Source organism: Aquarana catesbeiana, linkage group LG08 (assembly GCF_042186555.1).
Source record: "Aquarana catesbeiana isolate 2022-GZ linkage group LG08, ASM4218655v1, whole genome shotgun sequence".
Lineage (NCBI taxonomy): Eukaryota > Metazoa > Chordata > Amphibia > Anura > Ranidae > Aquarana > Aquarana catesbeiana.
The window spans coordinates 306,598,156-306,621,156 of record NC_133331.1 but is presented as its reverse complement, the minus strand read 5'-3'; the positions used below and the strand labels follow the sequence as shown (position 1 = coordinate 306,621,156).

At 44.7% G+C, this 23,001-nt stretch overlaps 2 protein-coding genes across 3 annotated transcripts in view; one reads left to right on the top strand and one right to left on the bottom strand.

Annotated features, from left to right (window-relative positions):
• LOC141105079 (uncharacterized) overlaps positions 1–23,001 on the bottom strand; it is a 222,784-nt gene that overhangs the window by 171,684 nt on the left and 28,099 nt on the right. The gene's annotated exons all lie outside the window — the stretch shown is intronic.
• LOC141105172 (uncharacterized) lies at positions 1,236–22,532 on the top strand. The gene is made up of 6 exons (XM_073595064.1): positions 1,236–1,343; positions 3,244–3,418; positions 3,535–3,623; positions 3,726–3,867; positions 4,541–5,960; positions 18,499–22,532. The coding sequence occupies exons 2-6, from the start codon at positions 3,385–3,387 to the stop codon at positions 18,962–18,964; spliced, it is 2,151 nt and encodes a 716-aa protein (XP_073451165.1). The 5' UTR covers positions 1,236–1,343; positions 3,244–3,384; the 3' UTR covers positions 18,965–22,532.

The following is a 23,001-nucleotide window of genomic DNA, read 5'->3' as shown; positions in this document are numbered from 1 at the left end:
TACTGCTAGTACTATGTGTACTGCGCAATCAAACAATGCCACTCACAAGACAACTGTAGGCATCAATGTATGTTCTAGGTCTGCCGCTGGATGGCGTGCGTTCCACAGACGGCGGAAGTTGTGTCACTGGTTCGAGAAACCAGAAATGTGTCAATGCGTTTCGCCCCTCCTCCAGGGCATCATCAAGGACACAAATTTAAGGGTTTGGCATGTTGGGTATCCCTTTACTCTTTATACGCTTTTATATTTTACCAAAAATTTGGGTAAGTTATTGCGTTTGTTTGCTCTAAAAATTTGTTTTTTACTGACATTTTGCGCTTTCTAGACCTTTGCAGTAATATCATGCGACATAAAAAATTGGAACTACCACTTTTTTATTTTCTAGGGTTTCTGTCTTCAGAAACAATATAATGTTTGGGGGTTTTGCGTAATCTTCAAGCCTTAATATTAACATGTATGCAAAAAAGGTACAGGGACACATGTGACGCCCAGCAAGAGCACAATAGAGGCTGAAGGCATCCAGTGCGCCCCACACCAATTCAACCAACTGTACAAAAAAGTGGCAACCACCCTAATCTATGACTAGCCTTCCCAGCAAGGTGCCAGTCCTGGAAATTTACCCGCAAATAACCAAAGTATCTGTCAAGGCTGGGCTCAACCCTTCCTTCTCTGAGCTGGCCGCTCAGCTGTCGGCTAATTGCCAGCTCCCATCTTACTCCACAGTTACTCAGCTGTTGATGATATCCTGCTCGTCAGTCCTGCAAAAAGCCGTCCAGTCCAGAGGATCTCTGCCTTCGTCTTGTCAACGTCACAGAGATGATCTCCTGCGTTCCTGTTTAAAGACTTGCTTTGCTGACATCCCTTCTGGCTCCAGATCCTGCTTGCTGTTTCACTTGTTCCCTGACTTCTGGCTTGGCTGACACTCCATTCCGGTTACTGAACTTTGGCTATGTTTTGACTATGTTTGTTCTTTTTACTTTTATTATTATTAAACATGTGTGATTTAACTGTACTTCTGTCTCGGTCTGATTTCATGGTTTCTGACAGTATCACAGACAGTACTCAATTGTTTTGCTGCGAGGAACTAATACGGCTACAATCACCTGAAGTACGCTAAGTACAAAAATCCCATTATGGTCCACAAGGTGGTGATCTGACTTATCTCAGGTGGAACGCACAGACAGGAAGTGATGTAGGTCCAGAAAGGAAGTGATGTAGATACAGACAGGAATTGATGTCAGATACTGACACGAAGTGATGTCCGGTATAAATGGGAAGTTCCCGTGAGAGGTGAGTCGGGAGGAAGTAGAGAGACGACATTGCTGAACCTGGCAGCAGAGAACGTAATAAGATCTTATTTTCTATTTATAATCTTTAATTACATAAAGAAAATGTCCTTGTTTTGTTTTGCATCTGGAGGGAACTAAGACAGGGGGATACATAATGCAGAGAAGCTATTTCTGACTCCCAAGGAAAAAATATAAGTAGGCTGCACAGCACGCTTCCCAAAAGCAAAACTTCCCCTTGCTCCCCTGTAGCGCCCCCACCAGGCAGTGCTGAAGTACTCGCAATGTATCTAGGCAAGAGTCAGAGCTCAGGGTGACCTGGTGTCAGAAACAATGAAATCAGACCGAGACAGAAGTACAGTTACATCACACTTGTTTAATAATAAAAGTAAAAACAGCAAACGTAGTCAAAACATAGCCAAAGTTCAGTAACCGGAACGGATAGTCAGCCAAGCCAGAAGTCAGGGATCAATGTAGTGAAACAGCAAGCAGGATCTGGAGCCAGAAGGGATGTCAGCAAAGCAAGTCTTTAAACAGGATCGCAGGAGATGTTCTGCTCTGTGATGTTGACCAAGGCGAAGGCAGAGATCCACTGGACTGAACGGCTTAAGTAGGCAGGACCGACGAGCAGGATATCATCAACAGCTGAGTAACTGTGGAGAGATAGAAGCTGGCAATTAGCTGACAGCTGAGCAGCCAGCTCAGAGAAGGGAGGGTTGAGCCCAGCCCTGACACCTGGAAACATTCAGCCGATTTCCCCCCTCCTTCCTCGTAGGATGCACAGTGCACTTCCTCGTAGCTAGGGGCAGCAACAGCAAAACTTCCCCCAGCCCCCCTGTAGCGCCCCCACCAGGCAAAGCCGAGGTACTCACAATCTATCTGGAGAAGAGGCAGCGACGAGGGTGACCCAGACAAACTCTTTGCTGGAAATATTCTGCCCGCTTTCCTCCCTCTTTTCTCAATGAACGCACAGCGCAATTTTGCATAGCGAAGGACAGGAACAGCAAAACTTCCCCCAGCCCCCCTGTAGCGCCCCCACCAGGCAAAGTCGAGGTGCTCACAATCTATCTGGACAAGAGGCAGTGACAAGGGTGACCCGGACACTCTCACTTCTGGAAATATTCCGCCCGCTTTCCCCCCTCTTTTCTTAATGAACGCACAGCGGACTTCCTCATAGCGAAGGACAGCAACAGCAAAACTTCCCCCAGCTCCCCTGTAGCGCCCCCACCAGGCAAAACCAAGGTACTTACAATATATATGGGCAAGAGGCAGCACAGAGGGTGACTTGGACACTCACTTCTGGAAACATTCAACGCTTTGCCCCCCTCCTTCCTCATAGGGTGCACAGCGCACTGCCTCGTAGCGAGGGGCAGGAACAGCAAAACATTCCCCAGCGCCCCTGTAGCGCCTCCACCAGGCAAAGCCGAGGTACTCACAATCAATCTGGAGAAGAGGCAGCGCTCAGAGTGACCCGGACACTCACTTCTGGAAATATTCAGCAGCTTCCTCCACCAACCCTGGTCACTACTAACCTTAATCCCCTCCTCTGCCCACTGCCTGAACACCAACTGGGCCCCCAGATCTGAATATTACATAGTTGGTGTGGTTGAAAACAGACGCTAGTCCATCTAGTTCAACCAATAGAAGAGAAACAAATACACTCAAATAGAAAACCTCTAGTATACACAATCCTATTCCCATAGCTGATCCAGAGGAAGGCAAAAAAATAAAAAATCAATATAGCATGGTCTGATTTGCTCCAGAGGGGTAAAAAGTTTCTTCCTGATTCAATCGGGTATCCTTTGGATTAACTTACCCTGGTGCTAACACCTATAAATATATGTGTCCAGTTATATTTTGTGCATTTAGGAAAGAATCCAGGCCTTTTTTTAAGACAATCGACTGTGTTGGCCAGAACCAACTCTCACGTGTTATGTTACTTCATCTTCTTCGAAAGGGTCACACGGTGCTGAGGAAGATATTCTGGTGAATATGTGACATCCAGTACACCTCACTCTGTGTCAGAAGAGACAGAGAGGAACCAAGAAACGCTCCAACTGTCCCTTTAGAAGGACACAAGGATCTCTACAAGGACGTCATGATGGACATTCAGCCGCCCCTCACATCACCGGGTAAGAGGAGATTTTATTGTAAAGGAGACAGCAGTACGGAGGGTCCACCTAGATCCCCCATCATCTGATAAACACATAGAAACAATGTATTCAGTCAGTGTGTGTGTTTCCTACAGATGGATCCAGTAATGGGAACCCACCAGAGAGATGTCCCCGTCCTCTGTATTCCACACAGGAAGGTCACACCATCCCTCACCATCATCAGGTAGAATGAACTTTCCAGAATGAGTTGATATTCCTCTATGTTGTCTACTGGTTTTAGAGCTTACTTTTTGCAGGTGTAATTCTCTGTCCTTTTGGGGTTTAGGGCAAAGACCCGATTGATATAAAAGTTGAAGTTAAAGAGGAAGAAGAAGAGACCCATGTGATGGGTGATCTCCAGCCTACAGAGAAGGTTAAGATGACTATAAAAAATAAATTGAAGCAATCTTCCCTAGATATCGGTACAGGTATATCGAGGCCAAAAAAAGTTAAATTTTTATCTTTCTTCTATAAGTACGAGGAATGGAGTTTGACAAAATATGAGAATTAATGAATTAAGATGAAATTGAATTACAAATGGTAAACCACCCAATCTACAGTATAACAGGTTGGAGCAGAAGGAGGCATTTCTGGATTTGTTTTGTATCATTCTATATTTTTTTAGAAAATCAGAGCATATTGTCCCTAGTTATGTTGGTTTCTTGTGGGACTGTTTTTTGCTGTTGCCCACCTCTCAGTTGGACTGTATTTAGATGTCCTCGGCACTCAATGAATTCCTGTGTCTCTCAATAAACAAGAAAGAAAATGGGATTTCCATACTTCTTCTTGTAAGACCCATATCTTTGAGTTCATTGAGGGACACAGATCACACCTCTTTGTGTCTATGATCCCGATCTTGGATCTGCTTTTCCACAAAATTCAGGGTGTATACTGGGAGTTGGCAGGGGATATACTGGGCTGATCCACAATTTGTTTGTTTGCCAGTGTCCAAATCCTCCTGTAGGTGGCAGTACAACACACCAGTCACTGAATTCCTTTCGTATTCCTACTTTGGTGCTAAGACTAACTAACATTTACGATTCTTAAATGTGAAACATGAAACAATATTATACTTATTATTTAAAAATTGTTTTCCAACAGATGAACTCATGAATTCTCCAGGAATGTTTCCCATTACCCAAAATATATATCACAGACCTTACCATTTGAAGAGATCAAAGGACCCCTCTAATCCTAAAGACTCTTCTGATAAATCCCACACTTTGACTTCGGATGACCATCTAAGATCAATGGATTCTTCTAATCACGAGGAACCTTCTGACAAATCCCATACTATGACTTCAGATGTCCATCTAAGATCAATGGGTCCTTCTAATCCTGTGGAACCTTCTGATAAATTCCATACTATGACTTCAGATATCCACCTAAGATCAATGGATCCTTCTAATCCTGAGGAATCTTCTGATAAATCCCATACTATGACTTCAGATGTCCATCTAAGATCAATGGGTCCTTCTAATCCTGTGGAACCTTCTGATAAATCCCATACTATGACTTCAGATATCCACCTAAGATCAATGGATCCTTCTAATCCTGAGGAATCTTCTGATAAATCCTATACTATGACTTCAGATGTCCATCTAAGATCAATGGGTCCTTCTAATCCTGAGGAACCTTCTGATAAATCCCATACTATGACTTCAGATATCCACCTAAGATCAATGGGTCCTTCTAATCCTGAGGAATCTTCTCATAAATCCCATACTATGACTTCAAATGTCCAATTGAGATCTCACAGAACGAACAGATCAGCAGATCATTCTAATCCCAAGGAATCTTTGTTAAGCCGTGAAGAAAGTGAGAGTTCCATGTCGTGTTTGGGGTGCGGGAAATCCTTTACAATGAAATCTGAACTTCTTCTACACCTCAGATCTCACACCAGTGTGACCTACACTTGTTCAGAGTGCGGGAAATCCTTCACTGAGAAAAGAGAATATCTGACACATCAGAAAATTCACAATCCTTATTCGTGTTCAGAGTGCGGGAAATCTTTCGCTCTGAAAGGAGATTTTAACAAACATCAGAGAGTTCACACGGGCGAGCGTCCTTTTTCCTGCTCAGAGTGTGGGAAAGGTTTCACTCAAAAACCACACCTTCTTACGCACCAGAGAATTCACACCAGGGAACGTCCTTTTGCATGTTCAGAGTGCGAGAAATGTTTCACATTAAAAGGAAGCCTTCTTATACACCAAAGAATTCACACGGGGGAGCGCCCGTATTCGTGTTCGGTGTGCGGGAAAGCTTTCGCCGTGAAAGGAGACCTCGTTAAACACCAGAGAGTTCACACGGGTGAGCGTCCTTATTCATGTTCAGAGTGCGGGAAGTGTTTCACGTGGAGAAGAGACCTTCTTAAGCACCAAAGAAGTCACACGGGTGAATGCCCCTACTCGTGTTTAGAGTGTGGGAAATGTTTCACTGAGAAAGGAAAGCTTATCAGACACCAGAGTAGTCACACAGAAGACCGTCCTTATTCATGTTCAGAGTGCGGAAAAGGTTTTAGATTTAAAGGGAATCTAAAAAAACACCAGAGAACACATCTACGTTGATTATCTTGACAAATGTATTTAACAGGTTGAAATTCCATAGAACGACTTTCTAATTAAAACCTCATTTTTAAGGGGTGCGTCCCTGCAAAGTGACATTCCTGGAGACTCCAGTAGTGAGGTCTGAGGGTTCCTGGCCATCTTGGGATGATCGGCAAAGTAGCTTTGGATGGTTTCATCTTCCAAAAGGTTTTAAAAGGGTTATTTAACTACTCCCCCCCCCCCAGGTGGACATCACCTCTCCCGTTGCGATTGGGGAACCGGAGAATGAACCCTGCCGGTGGTGGCAGTTTATAATAGAGCTGGCCATGGACCAGGCCATCTCTATGACCTTCAGAGGCCAGAAGCGACGTCATGACAACAGATGTAAACGCTGCCATTTTTATTGCTGGGAAGCCTGAGATCGATTTTTTTTAAATTTATTTTTGATCTGATGCTTTCCAGGATAGAGGAGAGATGTGGGGACTTATAGACCCCCCCATATTTCTCCATAAAGAGGACCCGTCATCCTTATTTCTATTTACTAATTACTAAAACTAATCTATTATTTAGGGATGATTACGTTCCTTGTAATAGGAATAAAAGTGATCAAAACATACAAAATTTAAAGGGAAAGTGTAAATATAAAAAAAAATAAAATAAAAACAATTAAAAATAAATTAATTAATTAAAGCGCCCCCCTGCCCCCCAGTAGTGAACGCATACGTAGGCATATGGAAACAGCATTCAAACCACACATGTGAGGTATCTCCGCGATCGTTAGACTAAGAGCAATAATTCTAGCCCTAGACCTCCTCTGTAACCTAAAACCGGGACCCTGTAGAGATTTTTAAACGTCGCCTATGGAGATTTTTAAGTACCAAAGTTTGTTGCCACTCCACGAGCGGGCGCAATTTTGAAGCGTGACATGTTAGGTATCTATTTACTCGGCATAACATTATCTTCCACAATATAGAAAAAATTGGGCTAACTTTACTGTTTTCTTATTTGTTAATTCAAAAAAGTGTATTTTTTTCCAAAAAAAAAAATTGCGTTTGTAAGACCGCTGTTGCAAATATCGTGTGACATAAAATATTGCAACGACCGCCATTTTATTCCCTAGGGTGTTTGTTTGAAAATAAATATATATATAATGTTTGGGGGTTCTAAGTGATTTTCTAGCAAAAAAAAAATGATTTTAACTTTGAAAAAGTTTGAAAAATAGGCCTGTCCTTAAGTGGTTAAAAATTGCTGTGCAAATATGGTGTGACATAAAAAAAAATTGCAATCACCGCCATATTATTCCCTAGGCTACAAAAAAATATATATAATGTCTGGGGGTTCTGAGTAGTTTCCTAGCAAAAAAAATATATTTTTAACATGTAGGAGATTAAGTTCAACCATAAAAAAAATAATAATAATAATAATAAAAAAAAATCATACAATCCCATATACCCAATCCTAACTGTGGGTATAGGATTGGGTATATGGAATTGTATGATATTATTATTATTATTATTTTTTTTTTTTTTTTTATGGTTGAACTAGATGGACTTGTGTCTTTTTTTCAACCTGACTATGTAAGTATGTAAGGCCAGAATTGGCTTGGGTGGCAAATGGTTCATTTATGTCAAAGATTTGCTTTGATACAATGAGTTGCACCAGTCCAAACTGTATTTCAGGGCAGGAGCAGCCCACTTTTAACAAATGGAAAGCTCACGTAAATATCAGTTGCCCAGGCATGCGTTCTTCCACATTAACACAAATAGTCAACTAAAAAATGTAGAGCCACTTGGCTCCCTTGTTAACAGCACCGTTGTACTTCTTACCAGTTCCTCTAACTGTGTTGGCCAGCTCTCCTTGGTTCTCTCGGCTTAGCCTTTTAGTCGAAGCGCCTTGCTGCACAGCTCACTCCTGGCCTTTTGGATAGAGGTTCTCCTGACACCCCAATAGGAGCCCACCTGACTCCCGGGACAAGACCTCCTGGCTGCTGGCCTGTGCCCCTCTGACCTCTGGGTGAGAACTGCTGTCTCCAAACTGGGAGCCCTCAACTATCCTTAGGATTAAAGCAGAACTCCGGTCAAATTTTTTGCCTTTGGATAGAGGTTCTCCTGACACCCCAATAGTAGCCCACCTGACTCCCGGGACAAGACCTCCAGGCTCCTGGCTGGTGCCCCTCTGACCCATGGGTGAAACCTGCTGTCTCCAAACTGGGATCCCTCAACTATCCTCAGGATCAAAGCAGAACTCCGGTCAAATGTTTTGCCTTTGGATAGAGGTTCTCCTGACACCCCAAAAAGGAGCCCACCTGACTCCCGGGACAAGACCTCCAGTCTCCTGGCTGGTGCCCCTCTGACCCCTGGGTGAGACCTGCTGTCTCCAAACTGGGAGCCCTCAACTATCCTCAGGATTAAAACCATGTGCAGTGGAGCTGTACCCCCCACTGCATGAGTTAACTGCTCATTTTGTTCTAGGGGACAGGGCGGTGAAGATGCACTTACCTGACCCACCAATCCTCCCCGCAGAAGACCGGTCCCAACAGCTCCTGCCCCCCGCGGCCCAGCGGTTTTGAAAATGGACTGTTCCTATCGTCAGCACGTTCAGAGCTTGCTAAACAGAGAGGAACAACCCACCTCCAGACCATGGACGAGTATATTGCTTTTCCTGTGGGGCCCCCGATATGTAAGACCTTCTGCATATACCAGCCACAGAGTCCATCATATCTATGGGCATACCTACAGGGTTTCTCAAGTGTTCACATAGGTTTCACCTAGGTAGGACAATACCAAATAATTATGGAATTATTTGATATGTACTTAATTTTTTGATTTCAACATGTTTTTATGACGATGTTAAATAAATTTGGATTTGTATTCAATTGAGTCCTCTCTCTTTCATCTTGGGTCTACCAGTGGCTACCAATTTAACTACTTCAATACTGGGCACTTACACTCCCTTCCTGCCCAGGCCAATTTTCAGCTTTCAGCACTGTCGCTGTTTAAATGACAATTGCGCGGTCATGCTACACTGTACCCAAACTAAATTTTTATTATTTTGTTCCCACAAATAGAGCTTTCTTTTGGTGGTATTTGATCACCTCTGCATTTTTTATTTTTTGCTAAACAAATAAAAAAAGACCTAAAATTTTGAAAAAAAAAAAAAATTTTTCTTTTGTTTCTGTTATAAAATTTTGTAATTAAGTACGTTTTCTCCTTCACTGACAGGAACTGATAAGGCAGCACCGATGAGGTGGCACCAATGAGGTGGCACTGATGGACCTGGTAGCGGCACTGATGGGCACTGATATGCGGCACTGATATATGGCATTGATAGGCATCACTGATGGCACTGGCAGGCATTGGGGATGGGCACTGATTGGCAGCTGCCTGGGCACTGATTGACATTTCCCTGGTGGTCTAGGGTGGCATACCTGGTGGTTCAGTGTGGTGGCAACCCTGGTGGTCATCCGAGGGGGGTCTGCGCTGATAAACAATCAGCACAAACCCCCCCCCTGTCAGGAGAGCAGCCGATCGGCTCTCCTCTACTCGCGTCTGTCAGACTCGAGTGAGGAGAAGCCGCTCAACAACTCTTCCTGTTTACATCGTGATCAGCCGTGATTGGACACGGTTGATCACGTGGTAAAGAGCCTCTGTCAGAGACTTTACTGAGATCTTTACTGAGATCGGTGTAGCGCTGTGTCAAACTGACGGGCACGCAAGAGCGGTCGTTCTGGAGGGTCGTCATATGACGTCCATCCAGAACGAGAGCTGCGCCCCCCATGCGTCATTTGACAGCTGACGGGCGGGAAGTGGTTAAAGTCCATGTTCATCCTTGAGTTTTCTTTTTTGCTTACATTTGGATGTGGTGCCACATTCTGAGTCATGTCTCAATTATTTCTCACTAGGAGTTCCGAATGACCTACTGAAGAAGTCCTTATAGGGGGGTGTAACGCGTAAGCGGGTGGGAGCCAACGTCCTCACGCTTGTTATGTTGTAGTACACAAGATTGTGCTGCATATTTTATGATGTTAAGAGCCATGATCTTTTTAATGTGAATGTCTTTATTTATACCTTTGTCCTTTTTAATACATTTTATCAGTGAGCACTATAAGTTCCCTTTTGTTTTATGTCAATTTGCCTGAATTCAAGTATGGAGGGGGAGTTGTGGTGAAGCAGACGTGGAGAGGGGAGGTGCAACATGGTGCTGTGGCAGTAATTACACAAACTCCAGTTGCAGAGAACAGAACTTCTATTAATACAGAATCCAGTAATTCAGAACAGGCCCGGTGGGAAGGCACCCAACCGGGAACACTCACAGAAAGTAAAAGCAAGGTGTAGCAGAGCTGGTCTCAGAAGTGCCAACAGCATCTGTCTTAAGGGGCGGAATGCGGCCTGGATGGCCCGGACCCAACTGGGGAGGTCTCCAGGTAGGATGTCCTGTCCCTATCCTTTCCCTACTCATCAGGAACCTCTCCTTGATGCTAATCACTGTCCCCGTCAGACGGGTGTAAAAATAGTTGGAATTGAAGCGCAACACCACTGCTAAGAGGTTCAGATTCCATAAGGTCAGGGGTACAATTCAAAAAGTAGCCAATGCGTTTCAGGGGTCTAAGTGCCCCCTTCATCAGGGCTAGAAAGAACATAAGAAGATTTTCATATCAATCTGATATCGATAAAATATAATATATAAAATGTAATGAGAGTGTCAAAATAATTACACAAAAATGAGAACATAAGTGCTGAATGAACGGGTAACCTGTCCCTTAACTACCCACATGTGAAATGCACGCCAAGCCTGGGAGCAATGGTCTTAAATAGGCTCTGCCTTTCCTGCCTGTCCCAAGATGGCTGCTAGAGTCACATGGGGGGGCAGCATCCAATGGGATAGCTTCTCCAATGACCTTGGAAACCACGGAGGAACCCTGTTCCTCTTGACTTCCCCTCCCCTGCAATGTCACTGCGGTTGAGCGCCACCTCCAGTGGAGAAAATAGACTGCACCTGCCTACATCACCGTGATTAACTTTATTTGGGAAATGCTTTTTCTGACCTCCTATTATCGTTGAAGTTAAAATCTGAGGTGAGCAGACCAAGGTATCACTGGGTATAGTGCTTCTCCTTCTACTCTGCAGATTTTTGGAATTGATTATCACGGGAGAATGGTGATTAATCTCGAGGAAAAAAAAATATCGGATAAAAATACTGAAAGTTTTTGTGGTGTGATGTGATTGTTATACATCTGCATGGATCACATTACAGTAATATGGCCCTTCAGACAAACAGTGCTGACTTGGTCCTACACTCACACATGTCAACATCGAGCATCATAAGTAAGGTCTGGGAAAGAAAAACTTCTCCACATCTTTTATTTGGGCCCTCAATATGAATAAATCTCACAAAGATACACTATATTTCCAAAAGTATTGGGACGCCGGCCTTTACACGCACATGGAATTTAATGACATCCCAGTCTTATAGGGCGTACACACGGTCGGACTTTGTTCGGACATTCCGACAACAAAATCCTAGGATTTTTTCCGACGGATGTTGGCTCAAACTTGTCTTGCATACACACGGTCACACAAAGTTGTCGGAAAATCCAATCGTTCTGAACGCGGTGACGTAAAACACGTACGTCGGGACTATAAACGGGGCAGTGGCCAATAGCTTTCATCTCTTTATTTATTCTGAGCATGCGTGGCACTTTGTCCGTCGGATTTGTGTACACACGATCGGAATTTCCGACAACGGATTTTGTTGTCGGAAAATTTTATCTCCTGCTCTCCAACTTTGTGTGTCGGAAAATCCGATGGAAAATGTCCGATGGAGGCCACACACAGTCGGAATTTCCGACAACACGCTCCGATCGGACATTTTCCATCGAAAAATCCGACCGTGTGTACGGGGCATTAGTCTGTAGGGTTCAGTATTGAGTTGGCTCCGCCCTTTGCAGCTATAACAGCTTCAACTCTTCTGGGAAGGCCGTCCACAAGGTTTAGGAGTGTGTCTATGGGAACGTTTGACCATTCTTCCAGAAGCGCATTTGTGAGGTCAGGCACTGATGTTGGATGAGAAGGACTGGCTCGCAGTCTCCGCTCTAATTCATCTGTTCTGTTGGGTTGAGGTCAGGACCTCTCGTCCAACATCAGTGCCTGACCTCACAAATGCTCTTCTGGAAGAATGGTCAAACATTCCCACAGACACACTCCTAAACCTTGTGGACAGCCTTTTCAGAAGAGTTGAAGCTGTTATAGCTGCAAAGGGTGGGCCAACTCAATATTGAACCCTAAGACTGGGATGCCATTAAAGTTCATGTAAAGGCAGGCGTCCCAATACTTTTGGTAATATAGTGTGGGTTAAACTGGATGGACCGATGTCTTTTTTTTCAGCATTATAAGCTGTGGAAACTGTGTGCCACTTATCACAGACGTTAAGGTACAGACAGGAAGTCTCTTTGGAAGACAGGAAGTGATGTCAGGTACAGAAGGAAGTGATGTCAGACACAGGCAGGAAGTGACGTCAGGCACAGACAGGAAGTGATGTCAGTATAAACAGGACGTTCCAGGTGAGAGGTGAGTCGGGAGGAAGTAGAGAGAAGACATTGCTGGAACTGGCAGCAGAGGAGGTAATAAGATCCTCTTTTATATTTAGTTTTAATTACATAAAGAAAATGTCCTCCTTCTTTTGACGCTGGAGGAACAGGAACACATAACACTGAGAATCTGGTTAAATATAAGTAGGACGCACAGCGCAGCAAACAGCAAAACTTCCTCCGGCTCCGCTGTGGCGCCCCCATCAGCCAGAGCCGGGGGGTACTTCACAAACTACATGGGCAAGAGGCAGAGCTCAGAGCCACCCCGACACTCTCTCCCAGAAGATTCAGATCCTCATCACTAGTCTACTAAGGCTATTTTCACACATATACGGCCATGTTTTGCAAGGGCACGGCAGCTCTCCTCTAGGGTTGCCACCTCATCCCTTTAAATCCGAACACATATTAATTACACAAGTTCTGTGGCTGATTAAGGTGGCAATTAAACTCATTTGTTTCCTTATCTGCATTTAATTAGCCTCAGAACCTGTGTAATTCCTATGTGTTCGGGTTCAAAGGGATGAGGTGGCAACCCTAGTGGTTCCCAGTGCGGGTGTGGATTTTCAGTGCATTCGGCGTGCCGTTAGGATTAATGGCACCCCCCCCACACATCCAACGTGGTTTTTCTCTGCGAACGGTGGTTGCGGCTCCAGGAACGGGTACGGACCCGCAGCAGGAACCACCCTCCTAGTATATGAACCTAGCCCTAAAGAGGGGCTCCAGGCTCCTCCAAAAAAAAAAAATCAGCAGCTACAAATACTGTAGCTGCTGACTTTTGTATTCACTTGAGACGATTTTTTTTTCAGTCGGCTCTCGGGTGCTGCCACCGCCGCCATCTTGGCTGAGGGAAACCGACAGTGAAGCCTTGCAGCTTCACAGGCCGGTTCTGCTGCGCTGTGCTGCGCTTTGTGAATGGTGTAAGAGGTTAAATCTGCTTAGACCTGGACAATCAGTGGAATTCTGTCAGAGCTCGGGAAGCATCCAATGCAGACAAGAGAGTCGTTCAATGGATGCTTGCTTTTAATGGTAAGGGTTGTACCTTTATACAAAATACGGACAAACAATATTGCACAACTTAAAGAGAAAGGAGGGAGGGAGGGAGGACAGAGTTCGTCACATGACACATAATTCCTATATAAACATATAGCATCTCAGACACAGTCTAAACTAGTATTTTAGCTGACGGTTGATATTATCTAAAAACATAATTGTAAACTATTTAATGCTGACGTTCTGACTTTGTCTGAAGACATCATTTTAAAACCAGTTCTTACCCGACCTTGTCTATCCTGTGGTCATCGTGACAAACAAGACCCTAAAATAAGAGAGATTCCTCTGTCAGCTATTTTAAAGTTTTAGTCATGTTAACTCTTTCTCCTCCTTCAAATGGCCTGGCAGCAGGGGAAGGGGGAGGGGCGAACTCAGCCAGAAGTTTGGCTGTCAAAGGGAGTGGGTACCTGTCAAAACCAGGTACCAGCTCCCCCCCAAGGTAGGTGCCAAATGTGGCATCAGAGAAGGGAGGAGGTGGACAAGCGGAGCTTCTCCTTTTGGGTCTCCTTTTAATCCCGTCCTCTGCCTAAACACCAACTGGGCCCTCAGATCTATATATACTGCATGATCAGGAACCCTACCGTGTCTGTGCCATCAAAATATCTGCTGCTCTGTTTATACTCTGCGTGTGTCAGAAGAAGACACCTGCAGACATGACTGCCAGGAGAGTTAAGATGGCCACACACGGCTCAAATTTCAGCCAATTGCTGCTGAGTCGGTGTCTTCCTCTCTTCTTTCCCATGGATTCAGCATGTACATGAGCTTGTGCCTGTAGGGGAATGTGACCTGCCTATGTTAGAGATCTTAACCCCATTTGACACTGCTGTCCCCAACTCCTCAGCCTCTCCCACCCCCCATGCCATCTGATTCTGCTGTCCATCACTTCTCACCTCCGAACCACATGTCGCTACCCTCCACTCCTCAACCCCCCGATCTGACCCCATTTCCTCCTCTCTTCAGCCCCATCTCACGTTGCTGTCCCCACTTTTCATCACCCCATTTGATTCTGCAAACAAAAGAACTTGCTGCTCCAGGTGAGACAGGAAGCCTAATGATATCACGGGTGCCCACCTCGGCTCACCTCCACTGAAGAAATGGCTGCACTCCAAGATCCATTAAAATTCTTATTTGATAGACGAACATCCCAAGTGTTATAAACAGTTCAAATGGTAGTCGCGTTTCACACACTAACAGGTGCGCTTATTCAAGCGCACCTGTTAGTGTGTGAAACGCGTCTACCACTCCTCAGAATAGGAAAGTGCGGGCTGGAAATTTGAATCCAGCAGCCTCAGATACATCTGGATGAAAGGGGTTGACTGCCAAGGGTTAAGCGAGCTCACCATCCATCCTTGTCTGTGACTGAAGTCTCCCCCTTCTATCTCCTGCCTCTGAGTGAGTACACTAAGGCAAATCAGGGTTCTCAGAGCACCCCTTACATCAGATTTCCCCTTTACACCAGAGGCCACAGTGTTCCCCCTTCCATCAGAGTCCTCTCCGTACATCAGAGTTCTCAGTGTCCCCCATTTAATCAGGGTTCCCAGAGCATCCCTTATGTCAGAGTCCCAAGAGTTCTTCCTTACATCAGAGTCTACAGAGTCCCGTCCCGCCCCCCCTTACAGTGAAAGGGAACTCTGCGAGTTCAGATGTAAAAGGGGAACTCTGTGGACTCTGATGTAAAGGGGGACTCTTGTTATGTTATGTTATGTTGTGATTAGAAATGTTATTTAATAGCAAAATAAATGTATAGGTTATACTACAAAAAAAAAATTGCTGTGCGCTGCTAAAGTGTTCGGATTTGATGCCAGTGATATAGCATAACAAGCTCTCTCCGGTATCAGAACTAAACAAATGCTATGCAAACTTTATTCATCCCAGAAAAATCCAAAAAAGTCCCAGTGTATTATTTTTCAACAGGGAGAGGCATTCTGTATTGACCAAATGACAATGAGGATGGACAAGGAACGGAGTCAAATGGCAGAGAAGATCATAAACCTCACCCTGGAGATCATCTACCTGCTGACCGGAGAGGTGAGGAGGATTCTGGGAGGTCACATGACATCACTCTTATCTCTATTAATAAAACACAGACCTGACCGGAGAGGTGAGGAGGATTCTGGGAGGTCACATGACATCACTCTTATCTCTATTAATAAAACACAGACCTGACCGGAGAGGTGAGGAGGATTCTGGGAGGTCACATGACATCACTCTTATCTCTATTAATAAAACACAGACCTGACCGGAGAGGTGAGGAGGATTCTGGGAGGTCACATGACATCACTCTTATCTCTATTAATAAAAAACAGACCTGACTGGAGAGGTGAGGAGAATTCTGGGAGGATAAGCTAATATAATTGTTGCTCTTACAGAGTTTTCCTCCTGTGAAGGCTGGTGCCCAGTTGACCATCACAGTGCCTCCACTTCACTCCCTCAATCCTGAAAGAAACGACAGTAAAATTCTAGAAGTCACCAAGAAGATGATGGAGCTGCTGACAGGAGAGGTGAGCGTTGCCGGGAATTCTGGGACATTATCCAGTAACAGACAAGGGATGTGTCTGGATGGTGACTGTATCATTGTGTGTGTCAGGTTCCTATAAGGTGTCAGGATGTCACTGTCTATTTCTCCATGGAGGAGTGGGAGTATTTAGAAGGACACAAGGATCTCTACAAGGACGTCATGATGGACAATCAGCCGCCCCTCACATCACCGGGTAAGAGGAGACTTTATTGTAAAGGAGAGAGCAGTACGGAGGGTCCACCTAGATCCCCCATCATCTGATAAACACATAGAAACAATGTATTCAGTCAGTGTGTGTGTTTCCTACAGATGGATCCAGTAATGGGAACCCACCAGAGAGATGTCCCCGTCCTCTGTATTCCTGGGATTCCACACAGGAAGGTCACACCATCCCTCACCATCATCAGGTAGGTGGGATTGGGCACCTAGAAATCAAAGCAATTCTAAACTCTCTGAAATGATATTCTTCAATGTAGTCTCTTGATATTAATGATAACCTTTTATAAACATCATTTTTGATAATTTTTGGGGGTTTAGAGTGAAGACCTAATTCCTATAAAAGAGGAAGAAGAGACGTATGTGATGGGTGATCAGCAGCCCACAAAGGATTTTGAGATGACTATGAACAATAAACTGGAGCAATTTTTCCTAGATATCGATACAGGTAATGAACATTAAAGCCAAAAAAATGTATTTTTTTTTTACTTCTATAGTTATGAGATATGTAGTTTGACCAAAAGTTCTGGGAAATTAGTAGTCATTCACAGCATCCAGTAAAATAAAATTGAATTATGAATAGTAACTTGGGAAGACAGTTTCAATTGAAAAAGTTACCTTATCTGTATTAATCTAAAGTAGAGGGGGGGCATCATTTTCTGGATTACTTTTTGCAGCAGATAAAAACGCTACTCAAATAGTTTACTTACAGTATTGAATTGTAAATGTGTTTTCTCAGTCACCTAATTCCCTAATTTTTGTGCTATCCTTGTTTAACAAAAGAACTTCACCTCGTTCGGTAAGGAAAAAATTGAGGAGATTAAGGTGATGACCATAACAACATCATCAATGTATCTACTCCACAAATAAATATTCCATATAAAAGGGCCATCTCCATTTCTCAATATGTCATGTTCCTAACAAATGAGGTGGAGATACTTTACATTTTATGAAAGGTCCATCTCCATTCCTCAATATAACGTCATGTTCCTAACAAATGAGGTGGAGATACTTTACATTTTATGAAAGGTCCATCTCCATTCCTCAATATAATCTCATGTTCCCAACAAATGAGGAGGAGATACTGTACACCATATGAAAGGTCCATCTCCATTCGTCAATATAACGTCATGTTCCCAACAAATGAGGTGGAGATACTGTACACCATATGAAAGGTCCATCTCCATTCCTCAATATAACGTCATGTTCCCAACAAATGAGGAGGAGATACTGTACACTATATGAAAGGTCCACCTCCATTCCTCAATATAACGTCATGTTCCCAACAAATGAGGAGGAGATACTGTACACCATATGAAAGGTCCATCTCCATTCCTCAATATAATGTCATGTTCCCAATAAATGAGGAGGAGATACTGTACACCATATGAAAGGTCCATCCCCATTCCCAAGTATGTCATGAAGATCCCTCATCATAACCATATAATGAATACACAAACACCATTACCCATTGTCAAATTAATTGGGTGTGTAATAAACCTGTAAAATCTGTTTTGTATTCTTACTTTGGTGGAATGAACCCATTTCCTTCCCAGAACCTTTAGAACTGTTGACTTAAAGACCAATGTGCATGACTCTGAATTGGAAAACATGAAAAATAACGAATTCTTTCAAATTGTTTTCCAGCAGATGGCCTTAATTTCAGGAATACCTCAGAGAAACATTTTTTATTACCTCAAGATTTTGTGGAAGATAATGGCATCCCACCATATTCTCCAGAAGTAAATGCCATTACTCATAATATAATACATCAGGGACCTTACCAATTAGAGTGGTCAATTAATCCCTCTAATCCTGAGGAAACTTCTGATAAATCCCATACTGTTAAACCAGAAAAAAGCTCTCACAGTATAGATACATCAACAGATCCATCTAATTTCAAGGAATCTTCTTTGGGTCTTGAAGAAGCCTACACAGGAGAGAATTCATTGTGTTCAAGATGCGGGAAATCTTTTACTAATCTTTCTGAACTTCTCCTACATCTCAAATCTCACAGCAGTGTGACCTACACTTGTTCAGAGTGTTGGAAATCTTTCCCTGAGAAAAGTGAACTTCTTAAACACCAGAAAAGTCACATGGGGGACAATCTTTATCCATGTTCCCAGTGCGGAAAATGTTTCACTCAGAAAGGAGATCTTAACAGACACCAGAGAGTCCACACGGGGGAGCGTCCTTTTCCTTGTCCGGATTGCGGGAAATATTTTGCTCAAAAAGCCAACCTCGTTACGCACAAGAGAATTCACACCGGGGAACGTCCTTATTCGTGTTCTGAGTGCGGGAAGTGTTTTCGTGACAGAGGGAAGCTGATCGTGCACGAGAAAATTCACACGGGGGAGCGTCCTTATTCGTGCTCAGTGTGTGGGAAATGTTTCATTCGGAAAGGAGGCCTTCTTGTACACCAGAGGAGCCACACGGGCGAGCGTCCGTATTCGTGTTCGGAGTGCGGGAAATGTTTCACGGAGAAAGGAAAACTTATTAGACACCAGAGTAGTCACACAGGGGAACGGCCTTTTTCGTGTCCGGAGTGCGGGAAATGTTTCTCCCTTAAAGAAAACCTAAATAAACATCAGAAAACACACGTCCGTTAATTGTGTTGACAAATGTACTGTTCTATTAACCAGGTTTACAGAGGGAAAAAATGCCGCTCAAACCAACTCGATGTGGTCACAGTGTATGGCCATCTTTTCCTCGACTTACCTACGCTTCTGGATTTGTGCACTCAGACACCTGCTCCCATGTTCTGAGTACTGTCAGGGAGATCCTGCTCCGGCCACGCTCACTGACGTGTTTCGTCCCGCCCACCCGGGCTTGGTCACAGAGGTGGGGCCATATATCGTTACTATATCAGGTCGGTTTGGGTGGAGTCTTTTCCTCGGCTTACATACGCTTCTGGATTGGTGCACTTTAGACATGTGCTCCTATGTTCTGAGTACTGTCAGGGAGATCCTGCTCTGGCCACGCTCACTGACGTGTTTCATCCCGCCCACCCGGGCTTGTTCACAGAGCTGGGGCCATACACCGTGACTATATCGGGTCAGTTTGAGCGGAGTCTTTTCCTCGGCTTACCTACGCTTCTGGATTGGTGCACTTTGGACGCGTGCTCCCATGTACTGATGCGTTTCGTCCCACCCACTGGGGCTGGGTCACAGAGGTGGGGCCACACGCTTTGACTATTAGGTCTGTTTGAGAAGCGGCGTCTTTTTCTTTAGCTTACCTACGCTTCTGGATTGGTGCACTCAGATGCCTGCTCCCGTTCTGAGATTCTGAAGCCTCCAGCTTGGAGCGGCGCTACAAGTCTTTCACTAACCAGGTTGAACTGCTCTGTTCGGGGGAACAACCATCTGGTAAAAATGAGTTTTTAAAGGAGTATATCCCTGAAAAGTGACCTTCTTGGAGACTCCAGTGTCGAGATCTACCTGCTACAGTTCCGGTCCATCTTTGGATGGTTGGGAGGGTATGTTAGATGTTGTCAATCTCTGGTAACTTCAAAAACTGAACTCTCAGGATTACTGTATACAGATTGAATATCTGGTGTCAACAATTTTGAAGCAAGGAATGCATAGCAATGACCCTCCTCAGGAGCTGTTGGATCTAAACAGGCCCTCCTAGCCTACCTTATTATGACCTGCCCTTTACCTGCACCCAGACACTCACCGACTCACAAGCAGTGTCCACTCCAATAGACAGTCTTCTAATCTTCTTTTCAGAAATGTATTGGGCTCCTATGTCTAGGGAGAGAGGATAAAAGGGTACAGGCAGGACCTGGACAAGGGAGGGGCGGGTGCCCTGAGTGCAATGGTTTATTGTGGGGATGGGGGCGCCTTCCTTCTGTTACAAGGCTGACAGGAGTTGTGACAGCAGCATCACTATTCCTATCTTCAAATCTTCTTTTGAGAAATGTATTTGGCTTCTATGTCTAGGGAGAGAGGGTAAGGGGTACAGGTACAAAAAAAAAAAAAAAATTCACCCCTCCTAGCACAAATCCTCTACCGCTAAAATCCCCCCCCCCCCCCCACTTCAAATCCTTCCCTCCCAGTACAAATTCCTCCCTCCTAGCACAAATCATCCCCCCTCCCAGCACAAATCCCCTTAGATCACCACTCTTAGCAACCCCACCCCAAATTTCCCCTCCTAGAACAATACTTACCCCCTGCCACCCCCCTAATTCCCCCCCTTCAACACAAATCCCCTCCTCTCAATCTCCTTGTGTCCCCCCCCCCCCACCTCACTTGATACCACAGTACCCAGGGCAACCTCCCCTCCTTCCCACCTCTTGTCCCGGCCCTGGGCCCTAGGTACTGCAGTAGCAGCCTCCCAGTGAGATCTGTTTTTCAGACCCTAAGCAAACAATCAGACACCTTAAAGCGGTAAAAAAATTACGCTTCCATTCAATGTCCAGCCAGCAGAAGCTTCCCCTTTACTCTCCCAGACATTCTTCTTAAGATGGTCCCTCTGGGTAGCCACAGGCCAGCTCAGGTTACCTGGGCTTTGGCTTTCTCCTCCAGGCAAAAAGGACCTAGAAGACAAAGAACTCTCCATGCTCATACCAGCCCCAGACACAAGACACAAGCCTTGGGACGAAAAACCTAGACCTTTTTATACCGTGACCCTAAATTTTAATCTGGCGGGGCTTCCTCAGGCTACCATAGTCCTGTGAGGAGCATTCTGGTCTAAGGGTGTAGGCTGGAAACAAGACCGTCCTGAGCACGCTGTAGAGATAAGGAGATGTCCCGGCAGCTGCACACCTTTCCCGGCTGTGTAAATATCAAGCAAAAGCAGCCTCAGCTTTCTCCATGTTGGCCATGCCCCCAACGTGTTTTGCCCCACCTTATGCCTTAATCATGGACCCTCATGAGCATGGAGAAACGTGTCAGGGGCACAGACTCGTTGGAGCTAGCTGAGGCTGCTTTTGCTTGATAACTACTCTGCCTGGAAAGGTGTGTGGCTGCAAAAGTAGCCTCAGCTCGCTCCATCTGGTCCATGCCCCTAATGTGTTTTGCCCCATCTTAGGGCTTAATCATGGACCTTCATGAGCATGGAGAAATGTGTCGGGGGCGCAGACTGGATGGAGCTAGCTGAGGCTGCTTTTGCTTGATAACTACTCCTGCCTGAAAAGGTGTGTGGCTGCAAAAGCAGCCTCAGCTCACTCCATCTGGTCCATGCCCCAACGCGTTTCATCCCACTCATGGAGGTCCATGATTAAGCCCCGGGGATGGGGTGAGACCCGTTGGGACATGGCCTAGATCAGCGTTCTCCAAACTACGGCGCCCCAGCTGTTGCAGAACTACACATCCCATGAGTCATTCACAGACATGACTAGGCATGGTGGGAATTGTAGTTCCTGAACAACTGGAGGGCCATTGTTTGGAGACCCCTGGCGTAGATGGAATGAGCGGAGGCTGCTTTTGCTTCACTAGCTATATGGCTGGGAAAGGTGTGCAGCTGTTGGGACATCTCTTTATCTCCCTACACCTTTTTATACATACGTCCTCTCCAAAGCAGACCCTAGGAGGCAGAGACCCTTCTAGAAAGTTAGCCTTAAATATTTATCTCCAGCGTTGGAATCTACCCCTCAGTGATTGGCCAAGGCAGAATAAAATATTTATAAATCCCATTCATTGTATATTCTCTATCTACTGGAGAACTCTCCCGACAGCAGGCAGAAGCAATCAACGTTGAGGGCCTAGGTCAGGTATATCCAATTAGTGGACCTCCAGCTGCTGCAGAACTACAAGTCCCATGAGGCATAGCAAGACTCTGACAGCCACAAGCATGACACCCAGAGGCATGATGGGACTTGTAGATGGAGGTCCGCTAATTGCATATCCCTGGCCTAGGTAAATACCCAACGATCACAGAAGAGGCAGCTCAGGCTGACTACACTTCGAACAATACATTCAAATATGGAAACTTCAGGTCATCACAGGGTCTGTACATATGTACATTCTCCATTTCCAATGATTATAGCTCCATGATTTTGAGCAGCTCTTCGGGGGTTGGACACCTTTATAATAATGCAGAGGGCGGAGCTGTCCATTGCGTGATATAAGCCAATGGTTCATTTGCAATGTCCTATATATTTTTACATTCTTTATGATGAATTGATGATATGCCGATATTTTATTAAAAATGTGCCTATGTATCTAGGCCACTGGATCCAACATGATTTTTTTTTTTTCTAAAGCGGTATTATCCAATCAAACTTTGTCTTTTACTGGTGTACCTTTTGGTTGGCTGCTTCTCATTGCTCTTTATTTTACTTTACTGAAGATGTTGACTCATCAATGCTTAACACACTGTATAGCTATTAAGAAATATTATTATATATTTGAATTTTTTTAAACTTCATTTAAACATTTGGTTTTATTGTGCGTTAATCAGTTTTTCTCATTTTCTAAATTAAAGGGTTCTAGGCTGTTCAGTATTCTTCTCTTATGCCCCGTACGCACGGTTAGACTCTCCGACGGGAAATGTTGGATGGGAGCTTGTTGGCGGAAAGTCCGACCGTGTGTACGCTCCATCGAACATTTGTTGTCGGACTTTCCGCCAACAAAATGTTGGCTAGCAGGTTCTCAAATTTTCCCGCCAACAAATGTTTGTTGCCGGAAAGTCCGATCGTGTGTAC

Coding starts and splice junctions, on each gene's coding strand:
- LOC141105172 (XM_073595064.1), top strand. CDS start 3,385: ATGATGGACATTCAGCCGCCCCTCACATCACCGG. Junction 3,419..3,534: donor GCCGCCCCTCACATCACCGG/GTAAGAGGAGAT, acceptor TGTTTCCTACAG/ATGGATCCAGTAATGGGAAC. Junction 3,624..3,725: donor CCATCCCTCACCATCATCAG/GTAGAATGAACT, acceptor TTTGGGGTTTAG/GGCAAAGACCCGATTGATAT.